Below are 24,546 nucleotides of genomic sequence, written 5' to 3'. Positions count from 1 at the left end.
GCTGTAGCACAGCGGGTTAAGCGTAGGTGGCGCAAAGCGCAAGGACCGGCATAAGGATGCGGGTTCGAACCCCGGCTCCCCACCTGCAGGGGAGTCACTTCACAGGCGGTGAAGCAGGTCTGCAGGTGTCTGTCTTTCTCTCCTCCTCTCTGTCTTCCCCTCCTTTCTCCACTTCTCTCTGTCCTATCCAACAATGACGACAACAACAATAATAATAGCTACAACAATAAAACAACAAGGGCAACAAAAGGGAATAAATAAATTAAATAGATATTTAAAAAAAATTATGTCCTTTACCCTGAATTGGGATATTCTTAGTGTCAGTATGTTTTTAACTCAGACATAGTTTCATATGGTGACAGTAGTGTAAATGCTGTAATAAATGAGGAATTCTTTAAAATTAGTGACTTGATTCTGCTACAGATTCCACCAGCACCACCACGACCTGATTTTGATGCTTCAAGGGAAAAACTACAGAAACTTGGAGAAGGAGAAGGATCTATGACAAAGGAAGAATTCACAAAGATGAAACAGGAACTGGAAGCGTATGTAATTTGTTATTACTTTTGTTAATCTGATTACTTTAGTGCCCACTTTTTCCCGTGCTCTCTGGTATCCCAACCTTTTAGTAATTTTCATTGTAGTGGCCCTTATGGAAAATGCAGGCTTAAACCACACACCTAGCATTATTGATCATGATCAGAGTCCATGGGAAAATTATAGAATAATTATCTACATTGTAAAAAATTAAGTTAATGTTTTAGGTAGATTCTTAAAACTGAAAATGGAGCATCCAAAAGTTACTTTAAAATAGAGAAGTAGCTTTTAAAATACAACGTCAATTTTTTTTTTACAGAATCTTAATCATACCAGCCTAGCTTTTTTATAGTTGTTTGTTTTTGACATTTACATAGTGCCAACATTTCTACTTCTCCAAGAAATATACAATGTAGGGCTGGGTGGTGGCACACAAGGTCTTGGGTTCGAGTCCTCAGTCCCTACCTATAAGAGGAAAGCTTCATAATTGGTGAAGCAGTGCTATAGGTGTCTGTCTCTCTCTTTCTCTGTCCCCCTTCTCTCTCAATTTCTCTCTGTCCTATCCAACAACAATTTATTGTATCAAATAAAAAGAAGTATACAGGGAGTCGGGTGGTAATGCAGCAGGTTAAGCGCAGGTGATACAAAGTGCAAGGACTGGCGAAAAGGTCCTGGTTCGAGCCCCCAGCTCCGCACCTTCGGGGGGGGGGGGTCGCTTCTCAGGCTGTGAAACAGGTCTGCAGGTGTCTGTCTTTCTCTCCCCCTCTGTCTTCCCCTCCTTGCTCCATTTCTCTCTGTCCTATCCAAGAACAAAGACATCAACAACAATAATAACTACATCAATAAAACAGCAAGGTCAACAAAAGGAAATAAGTAAATAAATATTTTAAAAAGTATACAATGAGCAACTCTATGCATATGTATTCTTAAAAAAAAAAGTGCCTGGTATGTGTGTCTGTGTGTGTGTGTGTGTGTGTGTGTGTGTGTGTGTGAGGGAGAGAGAGAGAGAGAGAGAGAGAGAGATTTCTCCTTTCCTCTGTCCTTGGCTTTTGGCTAAAGGGAAAAGAATAGCAAAGTAAGGGAAAACGGTTTTCAAATATTTTTCATTAAATGGCTGTTTCCTATAATTTCACATCCTAGAGGTGTCTTAACTCCTTGAAAAAAAATTGTGCAGAATTTTCCCTTTTTATTAAACATCTGAAATAATTTTGTATTTGCTGTATATTGTTTCTCTATTTTGAGAGTGATAAAAGGAAAGAATTTTCCTTGCTTTACCATTACTGCCATAATTTTTTTTCTGGTCATTTCTCTCGTGCATTTTTTTTTTTTTTTTTAAGATTTTGCTTATTTATGAGAAAGAGAGGAGGAGAGAGAAAGAACCAGACATCATTCTGGTACATGTGCTGCCAGGGATTGAACTCGGGACCTCATGCTTTACCACTGCGCCACCTCCCGGATCACCTTTGTGCATTTCTGTTTCTTTTTTCTTTTTAATTTTTTTTAATATTTACGTTCCCTTTTTGTTGCCCTTGTTTTTTTTATTGTTGAACTAGTTATTGTTATTGATGTCTTTGTTGTTGTTAGATAGGACAGAGATAAATGGAGACTGCTTCACCGCCTGTGAAGGGACTCCCCTGCAGGTGGGGAGCCGGGGGCTTTAACTGGTTTTTTTTTTTTTTTTGCCTCCAGGGTTATTCCTGGGGCTCGGTGCCTGCACTACAAATCCACTGCTCCTGGAGGCTATTTTCCCCATTGTGTTGCCCTTGTTGTGCTCGTTATTTGTTGTCATAGCTGTTGTCATTGTTGGATAGGACAGAGAGAAATGGAGAGAAGAGGGGAAGACAGAGGGGGAGAGAAAGACAGACACCTGCAGACCTGCTTCACCGCTTGTGAAGCGACACTCCTGCAGGTGGGGAGCTGGGGGCTCGAACCGGGATCCTTCTGCCAGTCCTTGCTCCATGTGCTCTTAACCTGTTGCGCTACCGCCCAGCTCCCTTAACTGGGATCTTGTTGCCAGTTCTTGTGCTTTGCGCCACGTGCGCTTAACCCGCTGCACTGCTGCCCGACTCCCAGCATTTCTGTTTCTTGTCTTTCACTTAGTTTCAATTTCAAACATATATTCACACTGCTGCTAGACTCTTCTTCAGATGCCACACTATCTGGAGAGAGGAATGGGCAACACAGATCTTTATTCATATGTAAGGTGATAGACAGCTTAAGAATTCTCTCAGTGCTGGGCATAAGCAATAGTCTGATAGCAGATAAATACATACTTTTACAGTTTATAAGACTAAAAGCTGGAAATTAACAGAGCACATTAATATTGGAGAGTCTGTGGTTTTCCAGTGGCCCTGATCATGATTCTTTTGTGGTCTGGTTAGGGGTTGGATAACAGAGAACCTTGGGTTTATTCTACTGCTACCTCCATCCTCTGCATCCTTCTTTTTTGTCTTCACTGAATGACTACCCTCACAGAGATCAAACTTCTCCCAACATTGGTCCTGCTGGTTTTCTGGTATGTAAAACTTATCCTTCTTGCACGTAGTTGAAGCAGGATTATTGGGCCTTTTCCTTGAGTGTTTTTTTTTCTTCCCCAAACTTAAATATATTATTACATGGTTACTGTGACTCACTGATATTAAGATATTTTATACCCAGCTCTTCATTGTAATGCAAAAATTAGTCCCCCCATGGTGTTTTTCTTTCATGTGTGTTTGGGTTTATTTTTTTTACAATGTTTTAAAACAGTAATTATCGAAAAACTGAATTAGAAAACGTATACAGTTTGTACTTTACTTGCCTTTTTTTTTTTTTTTTGGTGCCTCCAGGGTTATCTCTGGGACTCGGTGCCTGCACTATGAATCTACTGCTCCTAGAGGCTATTTTCCCCATTTTTGTTGCCCTTGTTGTTGGATAGGACGGAGAGAAATGGAAAGAGGAGAGGAAGACAAAGGGGGAGAGAAAGATAGACACCTGCAGTCCTGCTTCACCACATGTGAAGTGACTCCCCTGCAGGTGGGGAGCCAGGGGATCGAACCGGGATTCTTATATTGGTCCTTGCACTTTGTGCCATGTGCACTTAACCCACTCGCTACTGCCTGGCCCCTGTACTATGCTTTCTTTAGAGCTAAAGGCAAACACTGTTTTAGTCAACTTGCTTAGGAAAAAAGCTCCATAAAAAGTAAATAAAGATATTAACATTTAGGTATAATAAAGACTATTAACTAGCATGAAGTGTTTTCAGAACTGGGTTTTAATGTATTTCATTAACAGTTCAACTAAGACATTGCTTTACATGAATTTTTGTGTCTGGAAAAAATTTTTTAAATACTTGCCAAGAAAGTATTGTGTCTGATTTTCCAATTGATGTAATGTTTACCTTTAATTTATGTATTGTTCCTAGTGAATATTTGGCAATATTCAAGAAGACTGTTGCAATGCATGAAGTTTTCCTATGTCGTGTGGCAGCACATCCTATTTTGAGAAAAGATTTAAATTTCCATGTCTTCTTGGAATATAATCAAGATGTGAGTATTGAATTGATTAAAGCAGTGATTGTGGTTTAGTTTTAGTGAGTCATTGGAGAAGGTAAAGAGTTTCACATGAGACAAAGGAAGAGAGGGAGAGTAGGTTAAACGCAGGTGGTGCAAAGTGTAAGGACTGGCGTAAGGATCCAGGTTCGAGCCCCCAGCTCCCCAACTGAAGGGGAGTCACTTCACAAGTGGTGAAGTAGGTCTGCAGGTGTCTGTCTTTCTCTCCCCCTCTGTCTTCCCCTCTCTCTATTTCTCTCTGTCCTATCCAACAACAATGACATCAATAACAACAATAACTACAACAATAAAACAACAAAGGCAACAAAAGGGGATAAAATATTTTTAAAAAGAGAGATAATGAGGGGAGGGGTAGATAGCATAATGGTTATGCAAAGAAATTCTCATGCATGAGGCTCCAAAGACCCAGGTTCAATCCCCCACACCACCATAAGCCAGAGCTGAGCAGTGCTCTGGTAAAAAGAAAAAAAAAAGCGAGAGAGAGAGAAGGTGAGGACTTTTACTAAAACAGTAAAAATATAAAGGGACAGATTCCAGAAAATTTCAGTTAAAGAAATGAAGAAGTAGATTATTTCAACATTTTAAAGAGAAGTTTGTACTAGAACATGTGGCATTTAAGAGACTAGTTGAATAGAGGAACTCTGAATTTGGGGAATGGAGAACATTATTTTGTAGATTAAATTATAATGAATAACCTTAATCTCTCCCCCACTCACCTAAGATGTATGTATGTATGTATGTATGTATGTATAGATGTATTTATTTTGGATGGATAGGGGAGAGCAAGTGAGAGCCAGAGCGTTACTCTGTCTTACGTGATGCTGGGGATCAAACTTAAGATCTCAGGCTAGAGAAGCCAGTGCTTTATCTATTGTGCCACCACCCAAACCGCTATGAGTACTCTCATATTCAGCCGGTGAGAGGCTGGTAGGGCACACCGACTGCCATCTGAGAGGAGCCTGGTTCAGTTCCCCAGTTCCCACCAGGAGTGCTGGAACACTGCTGCAGGTGTCTCTCCTGTCTGTTTCTCGCACTGCCTCCCTGTCTCTTACTGCCTATCGAGAAATGAGACACTTAGAAAATGGAAGACAAGGCAGATCTCCATTTAAGGATATGATGTAGTAGTTGAAAACAGGGACTGAGGTTCAGGAAAGAGGTTTAGGGTAATGATAGTTTGTGAGCCATTTTTATTAAGGGGAGCATTGAAGCCACAGGAGAAAATTAGTAACTAGGGAAATAACTGAATTGGTAGAGCATTGGACTTGCATGTCTGAGGTTTCTGGTGCCATGTGTACAAGAGAATGATTCTCTGAATTGTGTATCTCATGTGAAATACTCATATAATAAGTAAATAAATCCTTTACCAAAAAAAAAAAGATTTTTGGGGGGCCAGGCAGTACCGCACTGGGTTAAGTGCACACACACAGTGTGAAGCACAAGGATCCCACCTGCGGGAGGGAGGAGGGGTTACTTCACAGCTGGTGAAGCAGGTCTGCAGGTGTCTATCTTTCTCTTTCTGTCTTCCCCGCCTCTCTTGATTTCTTTCTGTCCTATCCAACAACAGCAGCAACAATAATAATAACAACAATGGCAACAAAATGGAAAAAAATGGCCTCCAGGAGCAGTGGATTCCTGGTGCAGGCACCAAGCCCCAGCAATAACCCTGAAGGCAAAAAAAAAAAAAAAGATTTTTTTTTTTTTAATTTTAATTTAATTTAATTTTATTTATTCCCTTTTGTTGCCCTTGTTGTTTTATTGTTGTAGTTATTATTATTGTTGTTGTCGTCATTGTTGGATAGGACAGAGAGAAATGGAGAGAGGAGGGGAAGACAGAGAGGAGGAGAGAAAGACAGACACCTGCAGACCTGCTTCACCGCCTGTGAAGTGACTCCCCTGCAGGTGGGGAGCCCGGGCTCGAACCCAGATCCTTATGCTAGTCCTTGTGCTTTGCGCCACCTGCGCTTAACCCACTGCGCTACAGCCCGACTCCCAAAAGATTTTCTTTTATGTGGTACTCTGATACAGAAAGTTGTAAAGAGTTGCTTCTCAGTTTTGCCTTTAGGTGACACTATTCATACTGTAATTTAGTCATCTTTTGTGTTTTATGCTGTAATGTGATTTCGAAGCATTCAGAGTGACAGATTTGCATAGTACATTTCTTCCTTTCTTTTTCTCTTTCATTCGTTTGTTCCTTTCTTTCAAGAGATTTTGCTTACTCATTTCTATGGCCCTAGAAGAACTATAGTGCTTACCTCTGGATGGCAGTGGAGCCGCAGAACTTGAGTGGTGGGAATGGTGTGGAATTATACCCGTATTATTATTATTATTATTATTTAAAGATTTTATTTATTTATGAGAAAGATAGGAGAGAGAAAGAACCAGACATCACTCTGGCACATGTGCTGCTGGGGATCGAACTCTGGACCTCATGCTTGAGAATCCAAAGCTTTACCACTGCACCACCTCCCAGACCACAATACCCATATTATTTTACAATCTTGTAAATCACTAATAAGAAAAGAGGGAGAGATTTTCCTTATTCATGAGAGAATTAGGAGGAGAGAAGGAGAACCAGATATCACTCTGGCATATGTCTTCTTCTAGCGTTTGCCCTTCTTCCGTAGCCAGTCAACAGCGTCAGGAATCAAACTTCATGCTTGAGAGTACAACACATTATGTACTGCACCGCCTCCTGGGATATAGTATATATTTCTTTTTTTGCCACCAGAGTTAGTTGCTGGGGCTTAGTGCCTGAACAACTCCACAACTTATAGAGGCCATTTCCCCCTTTCTTCTCTAGGTAGAGGGTGCGGGACAGAGGGAACGGGAGACAAGGCAGCACCGATTTTCCTCTTAGGAAGCTTCACCTGCAGGTGCTCCCATGTCATTGTCAGGGACTGGACCCTGGGTCCTTGCACATGGTAAAGTATGTACTCTGCCAGGGAGCCACCTGTTGGCCTCCTAGCAGTGTGCCTTTCAGAGCTATTAATAGAATCATAAGGGCATATGACACTCCAGAAAATGCATGTTTAAGGTATATTACTTATTTTGTATTTGGTGAGTGAGAGAAATAACCAGAGCACCATCCCAGCATGTGGTTTCAGAGATCAAACTCAGAACCTCACTCATGCAAGCCCTGCTGTCTACCACTGAGCCACTTCTCTCGAAGCAGATTTCAGATAAAGAACTTCTTGAGTGGCTGATGAGATTATCTGAGTGTGCCTGCTGTACCATTTGTGCGTCCCAGGTTCAAGCCCCTGGTGTAGTCCACATGGGAGTACGAAAGCACTGGTGTGGCCTTTGTTTCTATGTTGTCTCTACACTCTCTCTCTCTCTCTCTCTCTCTCTCTCTGACTCCCTCTGAAAAAATAGGCCAGGAATGTTGAAACTTAACTTAAAAAAGGGTTTGCTTTAGGCCTTTGGCTTGTAAAAGGACTCACAGCGGGGAGCTGGGAACAGGTTTAAACAGGTTTATTAGGGTGAAACAGGTAAAAGGCAAAATAAGCAATTATCATCAGGTTAAGAGTACGCTAGGTCCATAAAATCTTGAATATAGTTATCAAAAGTTTAGTCCCTTAAGATAAACATTTATCAGCTGAGGTAAAGGTTGCTCATGGCTGTAGAGGGGTCTTAAAGGTTTACCGGCTAGCAGAGTCACACGTGTTCAGTTCCCAGGAGAAGCAGCCATGGCGGATACCTGGAGCATCTCCGTCAAGATGCTTCTGACCAGGAGAAGCAGCAGCAGCCAAAGAGAGGGATTTATTCATTCCCTTGTCTGTCCCTCCTCAGGCTGACAGCATTCATATGCTAATAGTCCCAAACTCCTGTGGGGGTCACAATATTGGAGCAATGAAGCCCTGGTGATAACGAAAAATATTATTTTTCCTATTTTATTTGATGGAGAGGGAAATGGGAGAGACGTGTAGCACTACTTCACCATTCATGAGGTTTCCCCCTGTAAGTGGGACTGGGGGCTTTTTTTTTTTTTTTTAATATTTATTTATTATTTACTCCCCTTTGTTGCCCTTGTTGTTTTATTGTTGTAATTATTATTGTTGTCTGTCTTTGTTGTTGGCTAGGACAGAGAGAAATTGAGAGAGGAGGGGAAGACAGAGGGGGAGAGAAAGATAGACACCTGCAGACCTGCTTCACCACTTGTGAAGTGATCCCCCTGCGGGTGGGGAGCCGGGGGCTTGAAGAGGGATCCTTAGGCCGGTCCTTGTGCTTTGTGCCACCTGCGCTTAACCCACTGCCCTACCACCTGACTCCCGGGACTGGAGGCTTGAACCCAAGTCCATGTACATTGTATGTGTGCTCAACCCCCTTGACTGTCTGGTGAGTGAGTGCTGATGAAGTGTGGTAAGGAGATTGCTACAGGGGAATTGTCAAGTGTCTTGCGATGCCTAGGCCTTAAGTAAATTTAAAACTGAAATTTCTATCTTACTGTCAGAGAATTAACAGGCCACTATTTCTCATTTGTATAGAAAAATGTTGGCTTAAATGTATCTGATAACTTAAATATGCCTTTCTTTCAGTTGAGTGTACGAGGAAAGAATAAAAAGGAGAAACTTGAAGATTTCTTTAAAAACATGGTTAAATCAGCAGATGGAGTAATTGTTTCGGGAGTAAAGGTAAGATTATTTATTTATTTATTTTGATAAAAAGAAGTGTTGGCTTGGCAGTTTTCCTTATGAGGTTGGGGACAGCTCAGTGGGTAAAGCAGACGCCTTTCCATATATCTGGCCCTGAGTTTGTTGCCGAGTGTCACGGGAGAACCATGGACAACCCAGGGAACTACATGGGTGGGGGATTAGTGCTTTGGGTGCTTTCCTTTCTCTGTCTCAAAAATAGAAAATAAAAATTGGGGCACTGAGATGGCAGAGAAGTATTTTGCATGCTTGAGACTCTGGTCTCATTCCTTAGCATTGTGATTTTTCAAGAGAAAGGTAGTTGGGAAGATAGCTAACAGAACACAGGACTCTTCTTGCCTAAGGCTGCATGTACTGGAGGGATGCCGTCATTTCTCCCTCCTTTCCCTTCCCTGATCTCTACCTCTTTCCCCACATATATAAATAGATAAAGGCAAAAACTTTCAGGTATGATGACAATTATATTGGAATAAGTATGTGGACAGTAGAATCTGTAGGCCTGGGAAACTGGGTCCCTGCCCTAGGTTCCATTCTTCTGAGAACATCCTCTTTAAGGAGTAAGAGGTCTGCAGGGGTTTCCTCATCTGAAGCCCATGACTGTTTCCTCCAAACCAGACTGTATTCATGTATCTAGAATCCCCTACCCTTTCCAAATGTCAGGTGTTCTTCAGGACCTGTGTGGACTTCTCCCATTAAGTTCATCCCCTAGATGATAGACTGTTCATTGGTGAATATGTTCCATGGGTAGTCAAGGTATAACCATGGAGAATCTGGGTAGAGGGAAGGCACTGAGCAGATCAGTTGCAGGAAAGAATATTTTTTTTAAATTACCAGAGCCGTAGCTAGACTTCTTCTGGTACTGGGGCTTGAACTTAAGATTCTTTAGTGCCTCAGGCGTGAAAACCTTTCTGCATAGTTGGTATGCTATCTCCCTTGTCTTGCAGGATATAATGTTTAGCACATGGGGCCAGGAGAGACGGAAAAATTACAGCACTGCTTCGCCACACCTGAAGCTTTCCCCCTGCAGGTGGGGACCAGGGGCTTGAACTTGGGTGTTTGTGTGTAGTAATATGTGCGATTGACTAGGTACACCATCACCCAGCCCTAAGAGTCTCTTTTTGTGACCATTAATGCTATCTCCTCTGCCCCCAACTGCTTTTTTTTAACCCCCACAGTGCTAGGTAATGAACCAAGTGTCTCTTGTTATCACTATATGGCCTATATTACCACAAGTGTCTCTACGTCACCACTAACTGGCCTCCCTTGGCAGATTTTTTTCATTACTTTAGAGAGAAGGTCAAACGGAGCAGAGTCAACAGCACTGCCCCACAATCCATGGAACTTCCACAGTGCCATCATGGTGCTCTTAGGTGGTGCCAGGGTTCAAACCTAGGGCCTCATAAGGGGCAGTCTTTGTCCCAGCCCTGTATGATGAGACATTGATAACAACTCAGCTTATTTCCATTTTTATGCTACTCATGCATTCACAGTGAAGGTTTTCTTAGTCTTAAGTAATACGTACTTTTATTAAAACATTAACTTTTGTATTGTTTTTTAATTATTACTACAACTAGAAGTTCTTTTATCTGTTTTTACAATTGTGCACTTGAACTACAGATTTTTTAAAAGACATTTATTTTTTATTACATTTTTTAAAATCTTTATTTATTGGATAGAGACAGCCAGAAATCGACAGTGAAGGGGGTGATAGAGGGAGAGACAGAGACACCTGTAGCCCTGCCTCACCCCTCGCAATTTTACTCTTCCCCCCCTTAGTTTTCCTTTTAATGTGTGTCTTTGTTTAAAAAAAAAAAAATTCTAGGCAGTGGCCTTTAAGATACTTATTCCCAGATAGCTAGTATAGTTTCCCCAAAGCACTTGGTGATGACACAAATGACAGGCTTGGTGACCTTCAAGAATAACCTATTGGAGAGGTGGGGAGGCAGCATGATGGTTATACAAAAGATCTTTCATGCCTGAGGCTCCAAAGCTCCTGGTTCAATCTCCCTCACCACCACAAACCAGAGCTGAGCAGGGCTCTTTTTTTAAAAAAATAGTGGGGAGTTGGGCTGTAGTGTTGCAGGTTAAGCGCAGGTGGCACAAAACACAAGGACAGCCATAAGGATCCTAGTTCGAGCCTCCGGCTCCCCACCTACAGGGGAGTTGCTTCACAGGCGGTGAAGCAGGTCTGCAGGTGTGTTTCTCTCCCCCTCTCTGTCTTCCCCTCCTCTCTCCATTTCTCTCTGTCCTGTCTAATGACGACATCAGTAACAACAACAATAACTACAACAACAATAAAAAACAAGGGCAACAAAAGGTAAAATAAGTATATTAAAAAATGAATGACCTATAAAATATATAGCAAGCTAAGAGAAATAGACTATTGGTTGACTGTCAGAATTTTTCCTTTTTTCTCAAAACCAATTTCTTTTTTTTTTTATTTTATTTTTTTTATTTTATTTATTCCCTTGTTTTATTGTTGAAGTTATTATTGTTGTTGTTGTTGTTGGATAGGACAGAGAGAAATGGAGAGGGGGAGTGGAAGACAGAGAGGAGGAGAGAAAGATAGACACCTGCAGACCTGCTTCACCACCTGTGAAGCAACTCCCCTGCAGGTGGGGAGCCGGGGTTCAAACCGGGATCCTTATGCTGGTCCTTGTGCTTTGTGCCACCTGCGCTTAACCCGCTGCGCTACAGCCCGACTCCCTCAAAACCAATTTCTAACTCCTCCAAGCAATTATGTATTTACTGTAGAGGCAGAGACTAAGTACATTATGAGAACATGAATCCAGGTGGAGTTCAGCCTTCAGCTACAAAATGTAAGAAAAAATCCAGGAGTCTTATAGATAGAAATGCATGTCTAGGGAGTCGGGCAGTAGCACAGCTGGTTAAGTGTACATATGGCCGGTGTAAGGATCCCGGTTCAAGCCCCCAGCTCCTCACCTGCAGGAGGTCGCTTCGCAAGCGGTAAAGCAGGTCTGCAGGTGTCTTATCTTTCTCTCCTCCTCTCTGTCTTTCCCTCCTCTCGCTCATTCTCTCTGTTCTGCCCAACAACAACAACAGCTATAACAAACAACTATAACAAGCACAACAACAAGGGCATCAAAATGGGGGAAATGGCCTCTAGGAGCAGTGGATTCATAGTGCAGGCACTGAGCCCCGGCAATGACCCTGGAGGCAAAAAAAGAAAGAAAAAGAAAGAAATGCATGTCTAGTAAAGTCTGAATGATGAAATCAGTGTAACATCTGATTATTAGTAGCGAGATGTTGTTTTACTGGATTTTTATGCCTATAACAACAGTTATTTATATACTTCATGAAATCAACAAAGTGGAAAAATATTTTTTTCTTTTGATCCGTAGGATGTAGATGATTTCTTTGAGCATGAACGAACATTCCTTTTAGAATATCATAACCGAGTTAAGGATGCATCTGCTAAATCTGATAGGATGACCCGATCCCACAAAAGTAAGGTTTTTCTCTGGTTAAAGCTTACATTTTTTAATGAAATAATTATAGAGTTGTTAATGTTATTTACAGCTTATAAAAGTCTTCATGCAGAACAGAGGTTTTCAAGCCTTGGTCTATGAAGTTTTGATGCCAAGACCTTCTAGCTAGTCTTTAAGGTCAGTTTTCAGGAGCCAGTCTAGAGCCTCCATGGTAGCACGTGCACTTAGCTGTTTGTGGAGTCTCAGCAGCACCTGTGGCCACTGCAGCACCAGGGCGGCTTCAGGGATGGTGGAGTGGTTAGAGGTGTTTCTGTCTCTCTGTCTGGAGTAAAAATAATTTTTTAAAAATTGGCTTAGGATAAAAAACAAAGCCAATTTCCACAGTGCTATATGATGATGATGATGATGATGTGTGCAAAAGCCATGATGGAGGGGCCCAGGTGGCGGAACACCTGGTTGGTTGCATACATTACAATGTGCAAGGGTCCAGGGTCAAGTCCTTAGTCCCCACCTTCAGGGGGAAACTTTATGAGCAATGAAATGGTGCTGCAGGTGTGTGTGTGTGTGTGTGTGTGCGTGCGTGCGCGCGTGTGTATTCACCTCTATCTCCCCTTCTCAATTTTTCTGGTTCTATCCAAAATAAATAAATATATATATATTTTTAAATAAATAAGTAAAAACTATGATGGATTAAATTTTGGTTTCTGGTATCTTTGCAGAAATCAAGGCTGTGACATCAGTCTGTACTATACTCTTTACTGTCAGACATTAGAAAGGAAATTTTCAGAGGCAAAGAGATAGTTCACCTGGCAGAGTATTTATGTGTAAGACCCTGAGTTCAAGCCCTAACATTACGTGGACAGCACCAGGGGAGATTGGCATTGATGGTGGGACAGTACAGTGGTAACTCTTCTTTCTCTAATTTTCAGTAGTGATTTAATAGTGATTTATAAGATGATAAGATTACAGGTATATAGTTCTATACCAAACCTATCACTAATTGTCTCCCCCAGCCTGGTAGCATAGTTTCTTAATCTCAAGTTTTTATCAGGTTAATTTGACCACCTTTATGATTTTGAAGTTTTTTTGTTTTATTTTTGGCAGAGACAGAAAAATGGGGGGGGGGGGTTAAAGAGAGATATCTGTAGCACTGTTTGACTGCTCATGAAGGTTCCCTGTGGCAGGTGGGCCCTGGAACCTTGAATGCAGGTCCATGTGCACTCAACCTGGTGCATTCCTACCTGGCTGCAATTTTGAAGTGTTTACTAATGCTCATTTCCATGAGATTAAGTCCATGATAAAGACCCTCATTCTCCTCAAGTCACTTCCAGTTAATTTTCCTTGCCTCTAGGGTTATTGCTGAGGCTCAGTGCCTGCTCTATGAATCCACTGCTCCTGTGGCTATTTATTTATTATTTATTATTATTATTTTTGGAATAGGACAAAGAGGAGTTGAGAGAGGAAGTACAGATAGAGAGAGAGAGAGAGAGAGAGAAAGATAGACACCTGCAGACCTGCTTCACTGCTTGTGAAACTACCCCCATGAAGGTGGGGAGCTGGGGGCTCAAACCGGGACCTTTGCGCACGTCTTTGTGCTTCTGTTATGTGCGCTCAGCCCAGTGTACCACTCCTCGGCCCCCTTTCCAGTTAATTTTTCCATCTTCAATTCTTTCCACTGGTTTCTATACCCTCTCGTGCCACAGTCCCACTGAAGTCAGAATGCTCTGCTCTCTTTTTTGTTTCCCTAGCTTTTATTTCCCTTCTCTGTACTTAATATGAAATACTATCCCTGCACTTTGCCTGCTAAAGCAAATCAGGGAAAGATTTACAAACACTACAGAATGATCTGAGGATTGTATTTTCCACCTCCTTCTCATTTCCATAATAGCATACTGTATTATAGTTGTTTTTGTCATTTCTTTTGCTAGACTTGGGATATCATATTATATGTGCATGGTTTGGCATGGAGGTGTATTTCTGAATCAATATACTAAACCCTTAAAACTTTCCATAGGTGCTGCAGATGATTACAATAGAATTGGCTCTTCACTGTATGCTTTAGGAACTCAGGACTCTACAGATATATGCAAGTAAGGATTCAGATTTTAAAACATTAAATGCAACTAATTTTCTTAGCAACCTGGGTACACACAATACTTTTGATACTCTGGACATTTCTGTCAAAACACATTGATAATAAGGAGCTTGTCTATAAACTTAGGTCACTTTTTCCTCTTCCTTTCAACTCTTGTTTTTTAGATATGATAGATGAAATATACATTTTATTTAATTTTTTAAATTTTTTTAAATTTAATTTTTTATTTTTATTTCCTTTTGTTGCCCTTGTTGTTTTATTGTTGTAGTTGTTGTTGTTGATGTCGTCGTTTTGGATAGGACAGAGAGAAATGGAGAGAGGAGGAGAAAACGGGGAAAGATAGCCACCTGCAGACCTGCTTCACCGCCTGTGAAGTGACTCCCTTGCAGGTGGGAAGCCCGGGGCTCGAACCGGAATCCTTATGCCGATCTTTGCAACCCACTGTGCTACCTCCCGACTCCCAATTTTTAAAAAATTTTATCACTGGGTATCGACAGAGAGAAATTGAGAGGGGAGGTGGAGATAGAGAGGGAGAGAGACAGACACCTGCAGCTCTACTTCACCACTTGTGAAGCTTTTCACCTGCAGGTGGGGCCCAGGGGCTTGAACCTGGGTCCTTGCACACTGTAATGTATGAGCTTAACCAGGTGCACCATTGCCTGGCCCCAACATTTATGTTTTATGTGATGAAAATGGACTCGTGTATATGTGTAGGAAGGGGAGAGAAAATATGTATCAAGTTTTTAGATTTTAATATAATATGTAGGTGGCTGGGCAGTGGCACGCCTAGATGAGTGCATATGTTACAGTGCGCAAGGATCTAGGTTCAAGCCCCTGGTTCCCACCTATAGTAGGAAAACTATGAGCAGTGAAGTAGAACTGCAGGTATGTCTCTCTCTCTCCTTCCCTCTTCCCTCATGATTTCTCTCTGACTCTATCCAATAAATAATTAAAAAATAAAATTATTTTAAAAAGTAATATATTGGGGCTAGATGGTGGTGCACCTAGTTGAGCGCACATGTTACAATGCACTAGGACCTAGGTTCTAGCACCCGGTCCCTACCTGCAGGGGGGAGGGAAAGCTTTGCGAATGGTGAAGCAGGGCTACAGGTGCCTCTCTGTCTCCCTCCCTCTCTGTCTCTTCCTACCCTCTTGATATCTGTCTATTCAGTAAATAAATATATTAAATTTTTTTTTTTAATGGTTGTCTTTCAGGGGGTGGCAGTAGTGCAGCGGGTTAAGCACACATGGCACGAAGCGAAAGGACTGGTGTGGGGATCCCGGTTCAAGCCCAGGGCTCCCCACCTGCAGGGGCAGGGGTCGCTTCATGGTAGTGAAGCAGGTCTGCAGGTGTCTATCTTTCTCTCCCCCTCTGTCTTACTTCCTCTCTTGATTTCTCTCTGTCCTGTCCAACAACAATAGCAATAACAATAACAACAACAAGGGTAACAACTAGGGCAATAAAATGGAAAAAGTATCCCAAAGGAGCAGTGGATTTGTATTGCAGGCACCAAACCCCAGCAATAACCCTGGAGACAAAACAAAACAAAAAAAGGTGGCGTAGATAGCATAATGGTTATGCAAAAGACACTCATTCTTGAGGCTTCAAAGTCCCAGGTTCAATCCCCCACACCACCATAAGCAGAACTGAGCAGTGCTCTGGTTTGAAAAAAAATAAATAAATAAGTAAAAAAGGTTGCCTTTCCTCATCTTAAAAAAAAAAAGTAATATATTGTGAACAGAATCAGTCAGTCTTCCTCAAGTGGTAGAATAGGATGACCCAGCATCAGTTTGGAGAATGAGGCAATTGTATTTAAATCCAACTCTTCATTGAAAAGTTTTGTGTGTGTGTGTGTGTGTGTGTGTGTGTTTTTTTTTTTTTTTTACCAGAGCACTGATCAGCTCTGGTTTATGATAGTTCCTGGGACCTTGGAGTCTCAGTCATGAGAGTCTCTTTGCATAACCATTATGCTATCTACCCCTGCCCAACTCAAATATATTTTCAAAAAAAGTTTCAGTACGAAAACTAAAAAAATCCATACTTTCCTCTAAACTACATTCCTGTAGGGGAGTTGGCCTCTCATGCCTGAAGCTTTAAGGTCCCCTGTTCAGTCGTCTGCACCATCATAAGCCAGAACTGAGCAGTGCTCTGATCTTTCTGTGCTTTTTCTCATGAAAATAAAATAATAATAATAGTAGTCCAGGAGGTTGTGCAGTGGATAAGGCTTTGGTCTCTCAAGCATGAAGTCCCAAGTTCAGTCCCTGGCAGCACATGTACCAGAGTGATGTCTGGTTCTTTCTCTCTTTCCCCTATCATTTCTCATGAATAAATAAAATCTTAAAAAAAAAAAAGTAGTAATAATAAACCACATTCCTGAGCTTTTTTCTAGTATAGTCTTGTCTCAGAGGCTTGTAAGATCCCAAGTTATTCAGCAAGGCATGATACCAGGGGTTATACATTATTAATAATCAGCAGGCTACTTTCCCTGGGTTAGCTCTTAAGAGATTTAGGAAGAAAAAGAAAAGGCACCCTTGCCATGTTTTAGCTATTAAAATCCTGTCAAAGCAGGGAGCTGGGAAATAACAGCGCAGCGGATTAATGGCAAAAAGTGCAAGGACTGGCGTAAGGATCCTGGTTCGAGCACCCGGCTCCCACCTGCAGGGGGGGTCACTTCATGAGCGGTGAAGCAGGTCTGCAGGTGTCCATCCTTCTCTCCCCCCTCTGTCTTTCCCTCCTCTGTTGATTTCTCTCTGTCCTACCCAATTTTTTTAAAAAAAGAATTTATTTATTCATGAGAAAGACAGGAGGAGAGAAAGAATCAGCCATCACTCTGGTACATGTGCTGCCTGGGATTAAACTCAGGACCTCATGGTTGAGAATCCAGTACTTTATATACTGTGTCACTTCCCAGACCACCCTACCCAATTTTAAAAAATAATTATTCCCTTTTTGTTGCCCTTATTGTTTTATTGTTGTAGTTATTGTTATTGATGTCATCGTTATTGGATAACAATAACGTGCCTACAGTGAGGAAACTAGGTACAGAGCTGCTGTGTCTTCTCTCTGTTTCTCTCACCCTTTATCTCAAAAGAAAAGAAAAAGTATAATGGGAGTAGTGTAGTCTAAGCCCCAGTGATAGCCCTGGTGTAAAACGTGATTGTTCTGCACTTCTGTGATAATTTTGAAAGTATGTTTTATTTAGTATTATGTAGGATATTACCTGAGAGTTGAATGTCTTATCCACAGTGCCACTTCTTGACTACACTAAATTTTTTTTTTTTTTTTAAACCAGAGCACTGCTCAGCTCTGGTTTGTGGTGGTGCAGGGAATTGAACCTGGGACTTTGGCGCTTCAGGCATGAGAGTCTTTTTGAATAACCATTATGCTATCACCCTTGCCCAGGAATTTTTTTTTTTAAACTTTATTTTTTATTAGATAGAGACAGAGAGAAATTGAGGGGAAGGGGCGATAGAGATGGAGAGAGACAGAGAGACCCCTGCAGCCCTGCTTCACCACTCCTGAAACTTTCCCCCTGCAGGTGGGGACCAGGGACTTGAACCTGGGTCCTTGCTCACTGTAGTGTGTGTGCTTAACCAGGTGCGCCACCACCTGGCCCCTATGGAATATTTTTTGAATAAAGTTTAATGTAAGACTTAGAACATCATCTTGAAATGGCATCTTTTCTTTTTTGTAATAATAGATTTCAGGAAATTCGTTATTAAATAGTGTATAAAGAGATTTTTGTTGAAGTTGATGAAGTCTTCCATGAACAAGACCATTAAAATATCATTGGAGCACTGGATATAGCATTGGACTCTCAAACATGAAGTTCCAAGTTCAGTCCCTAGCAGTACATGTGTCAGGGTGATACTCTGGTTCTCTTTCTCTATCTCTTTCAATAATAAGTAAAATCTATAAAATCAAAAGACTTAATTAACATGGCATGGGTGCATATTCTCTAAAATTTGACGTGGAAAACAATTTTGAGGATAGCTTCTCATGAAATAATTTTTCCTCTTAACAGGTTTTTTCTCAAAGTTTCAGAACTGTTTGATAAAACAAGAGTAAGTATTAATTAGCATGGGGGTGGGGGGAGGGTTGTCTAAATCTCATCATACAGTGTAATTTGTGATGTGTACTTAACTATTTAGGAAGATTATGGTTAAACAAGATAAAGAGGCTGATGTGGATATGAAATTTAAAATGGTTCATTAATTTCAGTTTATCTTCAATAGTTTTCTGGTGTTTGTATAAATATCCATATGACTGGGCCAAGAGATAGCTCACCCAGTAGAGTGCATCTTCAGTAGCACCAGGGGGATTCCATAGATGGTGGAGCAGTGCTGTGATGTCTCCTCTTTCCTTCTCTTTCTCAAAAAATTGAAAAATTGGCCCAGGCGACCATTCAGTCACGTTGCATGTGTGTAGGCCTTAGGCTCATTCCTTAGCACCACCAAAAATAAAAATAAAATAAACTCATACTCTTGTGGCCAGGGAGCCTACATAGTGAGCAAAATATAAGACTTACATATATGAGGTCCTGAGTTTGAGCACCGTGACCACATACCCTGGAGCACTGCTCTGAGCTTGCTTGCTTTCACTTATAAAATAAGTATTTTCTTTTAAGATTAATTTTGTTCCAGGGCTGGGCTGTGGTGCACCTGGTTGAATGCACATTTTACAGTACTCAAGGACCGAGGTTCAAGCCCCCAGTCCCTGCCTGCAGGGGGAAAGCTTTACCAGTGGTGGAGCAGGGCTGCAAGTGTCTCTCTCTGTCTCTCCTCTTCTCTATCTCCCCCTTCCCTCTCAGTTTCTGGCTGTCTCTATCCAATAAAGAAAAAAAAATTTTTTTAAAGATTTATTTTGTTCCATATGAGAGAGGGAGGGAGCGAGGGAGAGAAACAGATTCACTCACATAGCTGAAAGCTAGAGCCTTGAACCTGGCACTTTAGTCTCTTTGCATAACCATTGTGCTCCCCCACCCCCCTCCTTTTTTATGGTTTTGGAAGGAAACACTAGAGGCTCTTAAGTGTAGTGGATAAAGTAATGAACTTTCAAGTATGAGGTCCTGAGTTCAATACCCAGTATCATATATGGCAGAGTGATGCTCTGGTTCTGTCTCTTATAAGCAAATAAATCTTTATAAGTAAAATGTGGGTGGGGGTAGATAGCATAATGGTTTTGCAAAGAGACTCTCAGCCTTGAGGCTCCAAAGTCCCAGGTTCAGTCCCCTGCACCACTGTAAACCAGAGCTGAGCAGTGCTCTGGTAAGAAAAGTGTATAATTCATTTGTTTTTAAAAAGGAAGTCTAGGTAAACTTTTAAAGAAAAAACACTTAAATAAAATGTAAATGCTGACCTCCCCCCCCTTATTTCCCCCCCAGAAAATAGAAGCACGAGTATCTGCAGATGAAGACCTCAAACTTTCTGACCTTTTAAAATATTACTTAAGAGAATCTCAAGCTGCTAAGGTAACTTTATTGTTAACTGTACTTAAAACAATTTTTTATAAAAAACCTCTCGATATTTTTTAGATTTAATATTGGAGTTAGGGAGACAGCATAATGGTAATGCAAAAAATAAATAACCTTTCATGTCTAAGGTACCAAAGATCCCATATTCATTGTGTATGTAGCATCTCCATAAGCCAGAGCTGAGCAGTGCTCTGATTAAAAAAAGAAAAAGACTCGGGTCGGGCGGTAACGCAGAGTGTTAAACGCACATGGTTCAGGATCCCGAAGCCCCGGCTCCCCACCTGCAGAGAAGTCGCTTCACAGGCAGTGAAGCAGGTCTGCAGGTGTCTATCTTTCTCTCCCCCTCTGTCTTCCCCTCTCTCCATTTCTCTCTGTCCTGTCAACAATAAGGACTGCAACAATAATAACAAAGATAAATAACAAGGGCAACAAAAGGGAAAAAATAGTCTCCAGGTACAGTGAGTGGATTGGGAGATTCATAGTGTAGCCCTAAGACCCAGCAATAATCCTGGAGGCAGAAAGAAAGAAAAAAAGAAAGAAAGAGACTTAATTTTGTTAAAGATGATTGACTTCAGGGCCCACCTGCAGGAGGAAAGCTTCATGAGTGGTGAAACAGTGCTGCAGCTGGTGTCTCTGTCTCTTTCCCTCTCTATTTCTACCTCCTCTCTCAATTTCTCTTCTCAGTTATCTATCCTATAATATAATATATTTTTTTTTAAAAAGAGACATGCTTTAAAAAAAAAGATGATTGACTTGGTGTCAAGTGTGATCCTCCCCCCTTTTATTTTATTTTGTTTCTTTTCTCTTTTTATTCTCTCTTTTTTCCCCTCCAAGGTTGTTGCTGGGGCTTGGTACCAGCACTGTGAATCCACTGCTCCTGGTGGTTTTTTTTTTTTGCTGCATAGGACAGAGAGAAATTGAGAGAAGTGGGGGAGACAGGGAGAAGGATAGACAACTGCAAACCTTCACTGCTTATAAAGAGAGACCTGGTATGCCACCACCTGAACCCTTCCCTCCCCTCTTAGAAAATGTAGAAACCACTTGCAAGTTTAATCTCTAAACATCCTATAAAATGTGGTTTGAAATTTTTTGTTATGTGGTGCTGGATCTTGTTCACTACCATAAGTCAGGTGTATGCAGTGCTTCTTTGTCTCCATCTCTAAAATAGAGCAGATAAAGCTTTCTGGGTACGGTAGATAGCATCATGTCCCGGCTCTAAAGTCCCTGTACTACCGTAAGCCAGAGCTGAGCAATGTTCTGGGTAAAATAAATGAATAAGTAAATAAATCTTTTTTCCTATTTCATTCAGAACATTACTGGCTTATGGTGATTCTGGGAGATTGAACTTGGGTCCTCAGAGCCTCAGGCATTTTTTGTTTTTAACCACTCCACTGCTCAGCTCTGGTTTATGGTGGAAATTGAACCTGGGACTTTGAGGCCTCAGGCATGAGATTCTTGCATAACCAATGTGTTATCTCCCCCACTTGGCTTGAAATTCTTTTGCATAGCTACTATACTGTCTCCTCAGCTGAAAATAAATCAGTCTTAAAAAGAAAGGAAAACAAACAAACAAACAAAAAGCAAATCCAGAGCTAGAGAGGTGGTTTATTTGTAGAGCTTGGACTTTCCATTCCTGAAACCACAGCTGCCGTCTCCACCAGTACAAGAGAGCTTTATCTGTGGAGACATAAACTTTCAAATAGGAGGACAAGGATCATTTAAGAAACTGGTAACATTTTCCAAAGCATTGTATTTTATATTAATAGTGTGTGAAGTTCCTGGTAGTGGCACACCTGGTAAAGTACATGTTATTATGTGCAAGGGCCTGGGTTCAAGTCCCTGGTCTCCCATCTGCTGGGGGAAGCTGGAGTGGTGAAGCAGTGCTGCAGATGTCTTTTCCTCTCCTTAATTTCTGCCTCTATCCCCACAAAAGGGGAGAGAGGTAACAACTGGGCAGGAGAGCACCTGGTTGAGAGCCCATATTACAGTGTGCAGAGACCTAGGTGGGAAGCTTCTCGAGTGCTGAAGCAGTGGTGCAGGTTCTTTCCCCCCCCCCCCCCCCCCCCGCTTCTTGGTTTCTCTATTTTCTTGTGGTTACTGAAAGACTAGGGTTCACTGCTGCAGGGCTTTGGGAGCAGGCAGTTTTTAGAGAAGAAAGAATTTACTGTGGGAGAGACAGCATAATGGTTATACAAGAAACGCTCCTACTTGAGGCTTCAAATTCCCAGGTTCAGCTCCTCCCCCCACATCAGAACTGAGCAGTGCTCTGGTAAAAAAACGAAACAAAACAAACAAAAAGACTATGCTGGTAGTTCCTTTCTTTTTAGCACTGAATAACATTCCAAATAAGCATGTGAAATATGCCCATCATGTGATCAGGAAGGCAGTAAAACATGAGCTACCACTATACATAGGCTAGAATGACAAAAGTCAGTCTGTTGATACCTGTACTGGTTGGTGAAGAGAAGAAGCAAAACAAAACTATTGTATTTACTGTTGAATGTAAAACATTAATTCCCCAATAAAGAAATTTTTTTAAAAAGAAGCAAAATAAAGTAAAATAATCTCAATTCACCCCTCGTGGGTATATATGCAAAACGGCCAGTCCTTGAGAAGATGATTTGGCAGAAGTAAACTTATTCTTACCCTGTGATCCAGCAGTTCTGTTCTCTAATATTAAGTCAAGGACAATGAAAACCTATGTCTACACAAAAACCTACACTTTTTACATAGCAGCTTTATTCATAATTACCAAAACTTGTAAGAAACCAAGATGTCCTTCAGGTGGTGAGTAGCAATTGGTACATTCAGAGTGGAGTATCAGCTCTTAACTCTGCCCTGGTCTTTCATAAAATACATCAATCTTTTTTTAATTTAGAAGAGCAGTATGTGGCCTTTTCTATGTCATTATTAATTCATGCTGCTGATTGGGGTGATGGTGGCTGAGCATATACTATTGTGAGGCATTGTATTGTGTTATAGGATCTCCTGTATCGAAGATCTAGGTCACTAGTGGACTATGAAAATGCTAATAAAGCACTGGATAAAGCAAGAGCAAAAAACAAAGATGTTCTGCAGGCTGAAACATCCCAACAGTTATGTTGTCAGAAATTTGAAAAAATATCTGAATCTGCAAAACAAGGTAAAACTGTATTGACCACTGAGCTAACGATAGGATTTAGACTGTTGTGTAAATTAAATAGTTAATTCTAATTTCTTTTTGTTCACAGAACTTATAGATTTTAAGACAAGAAGAGTTGCTGCGTTCAGAAAAAATTTAGTGGAGCTGGCCGAGTTAGAACTGAAGCATGCAAAGGTGGTGTTTTATTAAAGATTTAATCATTTCAGTGTCTTATAATTGAGAAATGAGCGGTTATGAAATTGAAAATAGGGGGAGTCGGGTGGTAGCACAGGTGATGCAAAGCACAAGGACCAGCATGAGGATCCCGACTCAAGCCCCCGGCTCCCCACCTGCAGGGGAGTCGCTTCAAAGGTGGTGAAGCAGGTCTGCAGGTGTCTGTCTTTCTCTCCCCCTCTCTGTCTTCCCCTCCTCTCCATTTCTTTCTGTCCTATCTAACAGCGACGACATTAGTAACAATAATTACAACAACAATAAAAAAACAAGGGCAAAAAAAGGAAATAAATATTTTTTAAAAATTGAAAATAATCTGGGAGTTGGGCAGTAGTGCAGCGGGTTAAGCGCACGTGGTGCCAAGTGCACGGACCTGCGTAAGGATCCCAGTTTGAGCCTTCGGCTCCCCACCTGCAGGGGGGGGGGTCACTTCATAGGCAGTGAAGCAGGTCTGCAGGCGTCTCTTTCTCTCCCCTTCTCTGTATCCCCTCCTCTCTCCATTTTGTCCTAGCTAACAATGACGACATCAATAACAACAATAATAACTACAACAACAATAAAAAACAAGGGCAACAAAAGGGAAAATAAATAAATAAATAAAAACAAAAGAGAAAAGAATCCTTTATTGATAGTTGTGTAATGATAGTTCTTACTCTACAGAGGCACTGAAGAACTATTTCTATTTCTAAATTGGAATTACATTTTTCAAGATTATTTCAGAATAATTGGTTATACGTATTCTTCTAAAGTCTTTTTTTTTTTTTTTTAATTCATGAGAAAGGAGAAGAGAGAGAAAGAACCAGGGGCCGGGTGGTGGCACACCTGGTTGAACGCATATGTTCCAGTACTAAAGGACCCGGGTTTGAGCCCCCAGTCCCCACCTGCAAAGGGAAAGCTTTGCAAGTGGTGAAGCAGTGCTGCAGGTGTCTCTCTGTCTCCCCTACACTCAGGATTTCTGTCTGTCTCTACCCAATAACTAAAAAGATAATAAATTGAAAAGAGAGATAAAGAACCAGAAATCACTCTGGTACATGTGCTGCCGGGGATTGAACTCAGTACCTCATTTAGAGTGCAAAGCTTTAACCACCACGCCGCCACCTGAACCTCAGTCTTTTTTTTTTTTACATTATTCATTATTTTCCTACTTTATTCTTTATTGTAATGATAAAGGTTAGCCCAAACATTATAATAACTGAAAAAAGGGAATCTTAGAATTGAAAGCAACTTTAACAGTCATGTAACCAAATAGAATTGTATCTCTAGTCCGAGAGGTGGCGAAGTGGTAAAGCTGAATTCTCAAGCATGAGGTCGAGAGTTCAGTCCTCAGCAGCACATGTCCCAGAGTGATGTCTGGTTCTTTCTCTCTCCTCCTATCTTTCTTATAAATAAATAAAATCTTAAAAAAAGGGGGGGGGGGGTTGGGCAGTAGTGCAGTGGGT

General features: G+C 41.3%; 1 protein-coding gene across 1 annotated transcript in view; it reads left to right on the top strand.

Annotated features, from left to right (window-relative positions):
* Nucleotides 1–24,546, top strand: part of SNX6 (sorting nexin 6) — a 42,975-nt gene that overhangs the window by 12,926 nt on the left and 5,503 nt on the right. The window contains exons 5-13 of the mRNA XM_060175413.1: nt 424–545; nt 3,941–4,064; nt 8,624–8,719; nt 12,100–12,205; nt 14,201–14,276; nt 18,307–18,346; nt 19,666–19,752; nt 22,738–22,897; nt 22,986–23,071. Coding sequence (XP_060031396.1) covers nt 424–545; nt 3,941–4,064; nt 8,624–8,719; nt 12,100–12,205; nt 14,201–14,276; nt 18,307–18,346; nt 19,666–19,752; nt 22,738–22,897; nt 22,986–23,071 — 897 coding nt within the window. The remainder of the gene's footprint in view (nt 1–423; nt 546–3,940; nt 4,065–8,623; nt 8,720–12,099; nt 12,206–14,200; nt 14,277–18,306; nt 18,347–19,665; nt 19,753–22,737; nt 22,898–22,985; nt 23,072–24,546) is intronic.

The sequence above is a fragment of the Erinaceus europaeus genome, chromosome 16, assembly GCF_950295315.1.
Source record: "Erinaceus europaeus chromosome 16, mEriEur2.1, whole genome shotgun sequence".
Classification (NCBI taxonomy): domain Eukaryota; kingdom Metazoa; phylum Chordata; class Mammalia; order Eulipotyphla; family Erinaceidae; genus Erinaceus; species Erinaceus europaeus.
Note: the sequence above shows the minus strand (reverse complement) of the source record. Positions and strands in the feature narration are given on the sequence as shown.